We start from the raw sequence: 11,102 nt of genomic DNA, 5'->3' as shown, positions 1-11,102 counted from the left end.
AAATAACAATATTTTTTGGTATCATCCAATCCTTTAACTGTTCTAGAGATAATGATATACTATGACCTTTATACTGTCTTTGAAATTCTGATTTTTTCCCCCAGAATTTATCATGTTGATGATACTCCTTCTGGATCAGTGGATGGGGTGCTTGATTATAGTAAAGCCATTCAAGTAGGTGATTTTATTATTGCCAGCAAATGTTAATATCTGGATTTGGAAATACTGTAATTTCATTTTGAGACCTGAAAAAGAATTTGTTTCTAGTGATTGCATATTATTTTAGTAATTCTTTAAAACTTTTTCTATTCTGAAAATCTTTTTCTAGATTTGCTATTTTGTTTCTTCTTTTGATTTTTAAAAAACATTTTATTTTGAAATAATCATAGGCTCGCAGGAAGTTGCAAAAGTAGCACATAGAACCTCTTTACCCAGTTAACATGGTGACACGTTATATGACTGTAGTGTAATATCAAAATCACAAAATTGACATGGTAACGATACTGTCAAACACGACCTGATTCCTTATTGTTTTCACTAGTTTTTACATGTACGTGTGCGTATGTAGTTTTATGTGATTTTATCCCCATAAAGGAACTTGCCTGGTGCTACTTATTCATGGTGGTACTTTTTTTTTTTCATAGACACGTTATATGACTGTAGTGTAATATCAAAATCAGAAAATTGACATGGTAACGATACTGTCAAACATGACCTGATTCCTTTTTTTTTTTTTCATTCCCACTCTGCAGCCCCATCCCTGTTCCCTGGCAAATTAATCTGTTTCTACCTCTAAAGTTTTGTCACTCCGAGAATGTTTTTATGAATGCCCTTTTGAGGTTGGCTTCTTTTCACTAAGCATAGGCTCTTGAGATCCATCCGGGTAGTAGCCTGGTCCTCCTACCATCTTTTCATCTCTTACGACTAAGCTCAGGCTTTTGCCTCGTGCCCATTGCTGTAGCAGTGAGATGCTCCTTCCTCTGTGTTCTCATAACTCCTGCGTGTACCTCTACTTTTATCATACTGTACTGTAGGTGGGTGTTCTGTCCACTCTCTTCCCCAGGAGTCTTTTGAGTAATCCCTGAGGGTAAAGATTCATCCGAGTCTCTCTAGTGCTTAGTTCAGTGCCTGGCAAATAGTATGTGCTCAATAAAGTAAGTGTTTGTTAAGTTAATACATGTATCGTTCAAGTATTCTTAGTAAATTGCATACTACCTTATATCAGATTAGTTATTCAGTAAATATTTGTTTAATGAGTAACAATTGATTTATTTTAGGGCACAAGGGATCCAATTTGTGCCATAACTGCATCTGATAAAACATTGATTGTGGTAAGTTGTGAAAGAAATTTATTTTATGAATAATAATTTTTTGAATTGTAAAAATAGAATAAAGCAATATATTTTGGATTTGACTATCATCTCACAAGCACTCAAGTGTCACTAAGTCCAACATAAGAAATAAGAACGTTTTAAAGATTGCCTCACAAATTGTTAACCATTTGTAAAAAGAGCTGTTTATGAAAGTAGTGGAATGGGGGCCAGTTGGGGAGAGCGGCAGTGGGTCAAATGAGCCCTCTGGAGAGCTGGCAGAGTGGCACAGATTGGATGGTGCTGGTAGGACTTAGGAAGTGTCCCTGTCCTGTGGCCCGCTATTTTATATTGGACCAAGTGTTCTGGCTCAGCTACTTCCATAAGACTTGGAATGAAGAGGTGGTGTGTTTGCTAGGCAGTAAAATAAAGAAGTACATGGCAAATTTTTGCTGAATTTTTCAAATAAAATCAATGTTATAGTGTTTTTTCTTGAGTTCTGGTATTTGAAACTATTAATTTTAGAGAGAAATGTTTCATATAGTAATGCTGATAGAGTCATTGAATTTGAATTATGTAAACAGAGCCTTAGTAGTGTATATTTCCAGTTCTAGTTAAGTTCTTTAGCCATTAGCTAATTTAAGGTGAAAAAATCTTAAGAACATAGTATTCATTTTTCCTCACCAAATGAACTGGGTGTATGTTTTAAGCTGTTTGTCTTAGGTCTGTGGAACCTTGTTTTCTTTTGAGATTCTTTGCTGTGTGGCAGGGTTTTTGTTGTTGATGTGTTTCTGACATTTGCAAAAAAAAAAGCAAAAACAAAAAATACATGCAACTTGGATCATTCAGAAAAATTGACTTAATTCCTAAATGGCAGTCTACCTATAAGAAATGCTCTCAAATAGTTTTCATACCAGCCAAAAGTTTGAATGGAGATGTCCTCTGCATTTAAAACTGCTTTCCATTGCTGAAATGTTAACAATTTTTAGAACTATAACTTTTTCAAACTTTTTAAGCCACAGGACTCTCTTTTTCAAAAACAGTATCTTTTTTTTGTACCTCAATATATTAAAAAATTTTAAAGCCCATACATTAAAAAATATCCTCCCCCCTTACTGCCTGCCTCTCTCTCCCCAGCCTTTCTGAAGGGTCCCTCTTGAGAATCATGCCCCAACGCAGTGCTGCCGGTAGAGAGGGGAGAGGGAGCCTCCGCTGGCTGAGCGGAGCTGTTCACTGTGTCCACTTGCCACGGCTGCAGGCGCGGAAGGCTTCAGAAACCACAGCTCTCTCTTGTCTGTTTTACTGTGATCCGTCAGCCTTAAGGCTTGTACAGAGTTGCATAGAAACATATTTTACTTTGTTTTAGACACATTTAAACTAATACCGCTTTCTGATCTTCTCCCTTTGCCACAAACTCGTATCAGATAGATGGCTATAGGATAAAAAAAGTAGTCTTTCGGGAGCAGCTGTTTTATATGGTGATCTTATATTGATTTTTCATATGTATGAATTTAATTCAGTGAGTGCTTTATATTTTAGCTTTTAACATACCCCGAATGTTAACCTAGACAGCAACTATAAATAACCCTAGGTATTTCTTCCTGGGGCTGTAAGAATGTGTGTATTATTAAAGATCTATGTTTCTGACTTCTTTTTTGAATGTTACGTGAAAAAAAATTTGATCACCTTCTGCCACTTTTAAAAGGTTTTAATTAAGACAGGAGATAAATCCAGACTCAGTCACATGACTCAGTATCAGAATTGCGAATTTGCTACGACACCATCACTGGGCTTTTGAAGCAAATGTATGAACATATAGAGACTTGCAGTTGTAATTTAATATTATTATGGTAAATTTGCTTTATTAATCAAAAGTAATTTCCACAGGGGCGCGAATCTGGCACCATTCAGAGGTACAGCCTTCCTAATGTTGGTTTGATCCAGAAATATTCCCTTAATTATCGAGCCTACCAGTTATCCTTGAATTGCAACTCTAGGTAGGTCTGTAAACTCTTCTCACAGAGATGTTAGATTTAGAAGTTGTCAACTGGGATTGTTGGATTTACGTAATAAATGCAAAGATGTGTGTTTGTTTTAAACGTGTCTTATAGGTCAGTGTAGTTTTACTATACTGTATTTCTATTTAAATATTTATGTTTACTATACCGTATTTGACTTAGAGATCACTTCTAACTGAGCAAAATATAGATTCTAATATAATCTTTTAAGTTATTCGCATACCAGTTGCTTTAATCCCCTTGGATACTTTTTCCTCACAAGGAAGAAAAATGGAGAGTAGTCTGTGTCTTTTATCAAATTTATAAAAATTTGTTTACAGGTAGTTATTTATTTAAAACCATTTCTGTCTTCATTCCAAATTCTGATGAGCCGATTTTGAAGTAGAATGGCTAGAGGTAACTGTATTCATGATTTTGCTGATAGTCATTTCACAGTTTTCCCCTTTCTCCAATTTCCTTATTTGTAGTCGTCTCGCTATCATCGACATCTCAGGAGTCCTGACTTTCTTTGACTTGGATGCTCGGGTGACAGACAGCACAGGACAGCAAGTCACTGGCGAGTTGTTAAAACTGGAGCGCAAAGATGTCTGGGATATGAAATGGGCCAAAGATAACCCTGATTTGTTTGCAATGATGGAGAAGACAAGAATGTATGTTTTCAGAAACTTGGATCCTGAGGTAAAAACAAGAAATGAGCATTAACAGTACATGAATAATGAGCCAGATAGCAAAACCTGGATATTTCCCCTTTGTTTCTTCAAGAGGTTTATTGATGTAGGCTGCATGAATTTGAAAAAAAAATAGAAAAATTTCTGTACAGTTTAAAAACATTTGGTCTTAACTGGGAATAATATTCGTTCTTTAAATATCCTCTACTTTCTCTGAAAGGTACTTCCTAAACATTTTATCTGTTCTTAAAAGGTAGAACCATGATCACTCACGATATAGTCTTTATTTTTTTCTCTGTCAAAGTTAAAAGAAAATCAGTAGTCTTATTTACCAAAATTGCTTAAAACAACCTAACCAAAAAAAATTGATCTTTCAAATTGCCTTCTCCTTTCATTCTTTTTTGCCCATCTACCCACCTTCTTTTGTGCTTACCTTATTTTATTTTACATGTGCTCTGTCACCCATTAATGCATGTTCTCTTTCACCCTGATAATCTTACGAAGATGCACGTGTGGACTGTGATTAATCTAGTCTCTCTGGGGGTGTCAGAAGCCCCTTTCTTATTAATTTCGAAGTCACATTTTTTGATTTTGTACTTGGGGCTCACATGGCTCTGCATTTTCTTGTCACAGTCTGCTCTGGACGAATTGTGAACTGTTGTGTTTAGGAGACGCCAAATGATTTCAGTGGTGAATTAATCAAAACATCGTTAAGAAGATGAATCTTAATCGTAAATATTTATTCTTGATTCTTAAACAATTTCTGACTTACTAATGGATTTTCAATTTGGAATTTTTTGTATTCCCGCTGTACTTCATTAATAGAAATAATAAGAGATGAGTTAATAATTGCTTTCTGTTATTAATTGATGTTTGTTTGGACCTATAGTTTCCTTCTTGGGAAGAAATTGCATGCTTGGTTGCCTGAGCTGCTGAAGATCTTCCGTAGTAATTTATTTAGTGGTAAACTATTTGTCCCTTTAATATCCTAAATTATTTTTATATTTCTCCATTTAAGCCCTATTCAGGACCTTTGGGCTGATAAGTGATCTGAAGTAAATTGCTCTCAAAAGCTCTGCTAAAGCTTTCAGGAGTCTTAAAGGTCTTTGTCGTTGTTAGACCTTGAGTAATGAATGGTTGGAAGGAAAGGCATTCAGGGCTGCTGCATTGGACCTGTAGGCTTCTTTCAAAGGTCTGAGGGAAATTTGACCCACGCCACAAAACAGGTGTGGAAATTTGACAGGTAACCTCGAGGATGGAAGTAGAATATTTTATGAATGTCAGGGTCCTTTTTTCCATCCTTGGCCCTACTTGTACTAACTCAGAAATCATGTCTGGAGGAGTGAGAGTGTTATATCCGACTGTGTGTATAGCACACATGGAAAATCTAGTACCAAGTGAAATCTTTGCCTGGTGAAAAGTGTTCCTTAAGTATTTTTAACAGAACAGACTTCTTCTTCTTTTTTAATTAGTGAGTTTATTGTCTAACTTGGCGAGTACTTCAATTTCTATTAGATTTAGAATGACACGAATTTCTCATAACCTTACCACTGAATGGATTTCTTTATTTACCATAATGTGCTGTTCTTTTCCTTCATGAGGACACTGGCTGGCTGCAGGCCCTGCCTGGTTAGTTAGTCTGCTATTCATCCCTCTGGCTGCTTATCGACTGATTATATAAGGATGTATCCTTCAAAACAGAACTTACTGGAGCTCCTTCAGGAGATAGTGTTCCGTATTATTATTCGGAAGATACACTCTTTGACTGTTAATACTGAATATAATTTTATCCACTTGTCATCATGAATTCTAAATTCATACCTTTCTTTAAGTTGTATACCGTTCTTCAGATTATACGTGAGAAAAGGGTGCCATTTGTGTGTAAAGTTCTAATTCACTGATAAAGCACATTTTCGTTGAGAATTAGGAAATGAGAATTGAATGTTGATATTCAGCTGATTGTCATCTCCAGGGACCCTGTCAAGGTGCCGGTTCAGCTCTTTTATTCTTCTCGGATCTTCCCGCTCACCGGTACTGCCATTTCATATTCTCATTCTTTTCATACTCATATTTTTGTCAGTCAGGCTCTCATTTTTGTACACTTGCTTCTTTTCCAAACAAGGAGTTTCCAAATTTTTGAATATATACCTTTTTTTTTTTTTGAGTACATTGCCTTTATGTAATACAACCTTTTTTTGAGGAAATAAAGGGAGTTTATACATTTTTCTTATATAATTTGACTATTTTAATCAATGATTCTGCTTTTTAAAAGAAAATATACATTTAAAAACCCAATAAACACTTACAATGTGCTTACAAGAGCCTCATTCTTAAATTCAAACTAAATATGATTCAGTGTTTACCTCATATTTTCTTCTTTTTGGTGTCTTCCTATTATTATAATGTTTGCAATTTCTATCACGTATAAAGGACAGACTGTCAGAATTGTAAATTTGATGTTATTTAATGTGGATTTTGGTTACTTATATATTTCATTATGATATACATATGCCCATGTATCTCTAAAAAGTGCATTGTGGTATTCTATCCATTACCAGACAGCCTTATCCTATTCTTTTTACAGTGTTCTTAGATGTAGTAAGTATATTGGGAGTTTATTTCCTTTCGTTTATATAATATTTTTAGCTATTTTTTTCTGCTAGGGATTTAGGGCAGCTACTTTATAATATTTATTTACTGTACTTTATTTCTGGGATTAGAGACAGACATATAACAGACTCAAGTATTTACATATTGGCAAATTAAATCTTATGTAGAAAATCTATCAGGAATGTTCTGTGGCTAATGATCCAGAGGATGGATTTTTTTCGTATGGTATGAGACTTCTTTGATAGATGTATGTAGATGCAAATATAGTATTTGTCAGTTTTATTAAGAATTAAATTTAATGTCAAATCACGTGAGTTGTAAGAATTATCAAGCTGTATAAGGCATTTTTTGGATTAATTGGGAAAATGCAGACTGATATTAGACGCTGTTAGGGAATTAATATTGATTATGTAAGGTGTCATAATGCTAATGTGGCCACGTAAGAGGACATCTTTATCATTTAGAGATATGTGCTGAAATATTTAGGGTTGAAATGTCATGATGTCTATAAATTTACTTTATTTACTTTAAAATATTTCAGCCAAAATGTTGACTGAAGCATATTTAGCAAAATGTTAATAATTATTTAGATGGTGGATATATGGGTGTTAATGGCATTCTCTCTATTTTTCTGTTGGTTTGAACATTTTGCTAATAAAATTTAAAATCATGATATATTAAAGGAAAGAAATTTTTGAACAATTAAACATAACATTTGGTTTTGTCTTTAAAGGAACCCATTCAGACTTCTGGATACATTTGTAACTTTGAGGATTTAGAAATTAAATCTGTTCTTTTGGATGAGATATTGAAGGTAATTCTTAAAAAACATTATATTTCTGATACTGGCTTGACTGAGATTCAAGCCAGCCACTTGTCATTGTTTGTATATTAATAACAAAGAAGTACTGAAGAAATACTGACAATTTATTTTAGCCTGTTTCCAATTCTAGGACACTTGAGTAACTTTTTGGTTGGAGGTCTACTATCCTTCCATTTTTTCCCAGGCTTTATAAAATAATCCATTTCTGATTCCAGATATCTTTTTGAACTCCTACTTAGGCCTTCACTGAGCATCTTTTGAGAATTTTTTTTCTCTAAGAATATATTGAGAGCAGCTTTACCTTCATTTTATCCAAAAACATTTACTTTTTCTATGTACTTCAGATATTTGGAATGGAGTAGTAGATTTAAAATTTCCAGAAGTTAGTTGTTTGTAGCATGTTTATATATTTGAGTTTGATGTGTAAGTTGCATCTCTTTTATTATGCACTAGTTTTATTTTTCCTCCTATATTATGACCACCCTCCATCAGCAGATGGGCCTGACGTCACCCACAGGCACCAAGAGTGTATAAAAAGGTTATTTACTTACATAATGAGGCTTTGGGGAAAGAAAGGGCAGGCTTCCCAAGCTGGTCTGAAATGATTTGAGGATAAGGAGACTGGCTTGAGGCTTTTTGGTAGTTAAAGGATAGTCGATTAGTCTTATATGTAAATCTTTTGGAAAAGAGGACAAGCAAGAGGCCTAAAGGGAAAAAATATATATTCTTTGATGTTATGGATTCAAATTAAATAAAGACCATTACTGCAGATGAAACAAGTTCAGTTCTTTTACAAGTCTAATACCTTAAACGAGGACAAAATCTTTTTCTTTACTCTTTGCAGAAGTGCTAGCCCCATAGAGAAGAGCCATATAGTCACATTTGAGATTATATAATCCTAAATTGCAATGAAGCCTCAGACTTCAGTTTTGATGTTTGAGTGCTGACGGCTTTAAGCTTCATCGCTCACCCCTCACCCTGCCCCTCTGCCTGACGTCTGGGCAACCTGATAGGAGAGCCCGGTGCTCCATCCCTCTGGCAACAGCAGGAGGTTCAAGTCACACAAGCCCCTACCTGTGGGTAGAATCAAACCGAGGTAGCTGAAGAATCTTGTCCATTTTTATGTATCAACGGTTGGATACAGTGCGAGCTTCTTGAATCCCCAACTTTTAGCAAGGGTCTGATATATAGTTGGTTCTCAGAAATGTTTAAGTTGATTTTTAAAAAATGAATACTGACTTTATTGCTTTTAAAAAGTGATACATAGTTATATAGCATCCAAACTGTACAGAAAAGTGCTGACGGTAAGATTAAAAAATCACCCCAAATCCCACCACTCAGATACTTTAATCATTAACATTAGATAAAATATCAGAACATCATTCCATACAGTTGCAAACTGTATGTGGAAAGACAGGTTTGATAGGTTAGATAGATGAATTTAAGTAATTTTGTAAAAATGGTATCATCGTACAATCTACTTTTTTAGTGTTAAATTTAATTTTTAATTTAATAACCTGAAAGTGAATTTGAGGGAATTGTAGAACTTTAGATAATTTTTTCTATCACAAACAATATCATTTTTCTGGGTTAAGAAAAAATTATGAAAAACTAAGAGGTTATCACCTTTACACTATGTTTTCATTTTTAATAATGTTATTCACTGTCCACTCCAGACATTCTTACATTTTCTACTTCGTTCTCTTTTTTTATTAGCTGTATTATTATTTTTATATTGTTAGGATTTAGAAAATTTATATTTTGTTTTGTAACCCTAATTTTTCACTTGTTCAGTCATATATTTAAATGAAAGTTATTATCAGTCTATTAACATTTTCTCTGTACATGAATTCGTAATTTTGACTAAGTTTTTAGTTGTCTGGATTTCATCGTTGAAACTGATTTCATCAGTTTTTTTCAAGAAAGGCTCATAGTTGCTGATTGCCTTAAGTTCTAGAATGTTTAAAAATGCCCGTGGTGTCATTGCTCTGATGGTTGTACTGACTTTTATGAAGTATTTAAAAATATATACCTTTAAATTGTTAGGTGTACTTTGAGATTCTTGATACACTGGACACATTTTTGTATATTTAATATTAGAATGAAGAGTATGTACCATTGCCCACTTTATTGGCAGGGGGTGTTAAACTACAAGAGAAACCAAGTTCTCAGTGACAGTATTGTCATTTATTGGACTTATTACATGCAGAGCCATAAGGAAAAGAATATTGTCATACCTCACTTCCCTCTGGGGCCTTGTTGACTCAGAAAGTATGTAACTGAACTGTAGATTCTTTCAAGTATACAGATTTAAGAAATAATATGATTGTTGTACACTTAGGCCTGGTATGTTATGTGTCAATTATATCTCAATAAAACAGAAGGATAAAAAGAAATAACATGAGAAATTTCTTGGAGGACTAGAGAAGAAGGAATACAGAAGGAAAAGGAAGGGAATTAACATTTAAAAAGTACCTCCACATGAGGTGTTCATTTGTCCTAGGTCATTACATATTATTGTTCATTTGTCATGACAACCGTGCCTGGTAGATATTACAGAGACCTCATTTTTAGATGTAGAAGGCTCTTACTAGGTAAAATGATTTACCCAAAGTTCATCTGTTCATTGACTCGGCAAATGTTTACTGACAGTAAGACATAGTTCTTGGCCTCAAGTAGAAGAGTTGGGGAGATAAACGAGAAATTCAGCAACCAGCAAAGAGTTGGGCCTGCCGTGGTTCAGTCAGTAGGTGTGTTTCTTCAAAGGTCTGAAGCAAGAGAGCATTGGGTCAGTGCTGAGACTGTGGATAATGTGAGTAGTACAGCTAGACATTGTGCTAAATGTTTAACATGTTTTATTTTACTTAATCCTTAAAACTTTAGGAAGCAAGTCTAATTATCTCCATTTGTTCAGATGAAGAATCTGAGGCTTGGAGACAAACTAATTTGCCAGTGACACCCAGTGAGCAGTAGGCAAAGACATGATTTGACTCCAGGCTGTCTGTCTGGCTTCAAAGCTGGTGTGTGTGATTGGTTAGCACTGGCAGAAATAAGGAGGGGGAGAGGTAAGGGTGAGGGGGACCCAGGTCATAAGGGATCTGGTGCGCCTTGCCGTGGAGTTTGGACTTCATCCTGGAGTCAGTGGGAGAGTTAAGCAGGAGAGTGGCATGATGGGGTTTATATTTTGGGAAGATGGTTTTGGCTTCTTGGGTGGAAGGGGGAAAGGGAGAGCAGGGTCTAGTAAGAGTTGTCACATAGCCAGCCAGTGATGGAATTAGGGTTTGAGCTTAGGTCTGTTTGAAGTCCAGCCTCTTCCTGCTTTGTACCTGGAAGTTCCCTAAGAACTGTTCAGGTTCTAGATACAGAGAGGTTAAGTGTCAGGGTGAGGAGGGGATGGGTGGGGCTCAGTTCACCTTTTCAGAGAACTCTGGTCTCTGGGGGCCATTGCTGTTTCATACATGGGGCCTCAAATTTTCTTGTATCCTTCACTTTTATTACTTGGTATATGTAGAATATCGGTGAGTTCATTATAACTATTTATTTCTATTTGACCATTAGCTAGCTCTTTCCTGCAAGACTGGCCTTCAGGTTTTTGTTTTGTTTTGTTTTGTTTTGTTTTTTTTGGGGGTGGGGAGAGGAGAGAGCTGATAAATTACGAAAGAAAAGTGGTGAT

At 35.2% G+C, this 11,102-nt stretch overlaps 1 protein-coding gene across 5 annotated transcripts in view; it reads left to right on the top strand.

Moving 5' to 3' along the window:
* WDR35 (WD repeat domain 35) overlaps positions 1-11,102 on the top strand; it is a 59,716-nt gene that overhangs the window by 33,366 nt on the left and 15,248 nt on the right. For 3 of the 5 annotated variants that reach the window (XM_025045708.1, XM_025045707.1, XM_025045709.1), the window contains 5 exons: positions 105-174; positions 1,278-1,331; positions 3,198-3,307; positions 3,796-4,006; positions 7,340-7,420. In XM_025045708.1, coding sequence (XP_024901476.1) covers positions 105-174; positions 1,278-1,331; positions 3,198-3,307; positions 3,796-4,006; positions 7,340-7,420 — 526 coding nt within the window. The remainder of the gene's footprint in view (positions 1-104; positions 175-1,277; positions 1,332-3,197; positions 3,308-3,795; positions 4,007-7,339; positions 7,421-11,102) is intronic. The other 2 variants (XM_015588217.2, XM_006910255.3) reach the window with 1 other exon arrangement.

The sequence above is a fragment of the Pteropus alecto genome, unplaced genomic scaffold, assembly GCF_000325575.1.
Source record: "Pteropus alecto unplaced genomic scaffold, ASM32557v1 scaffold61, whole genome shotgun sequence".
In the NCBI taxonomy this organism is placed as follows: domain Eukaryota; kingdom Metazoa; phylum Chordata; class Mammalia; order Chiroptera; family Pteropodidae; genus Pteropus; species Pteropus alecto.
This window is presented reverse-complemented; position numbering and strand designations above follow the sequence as displayed.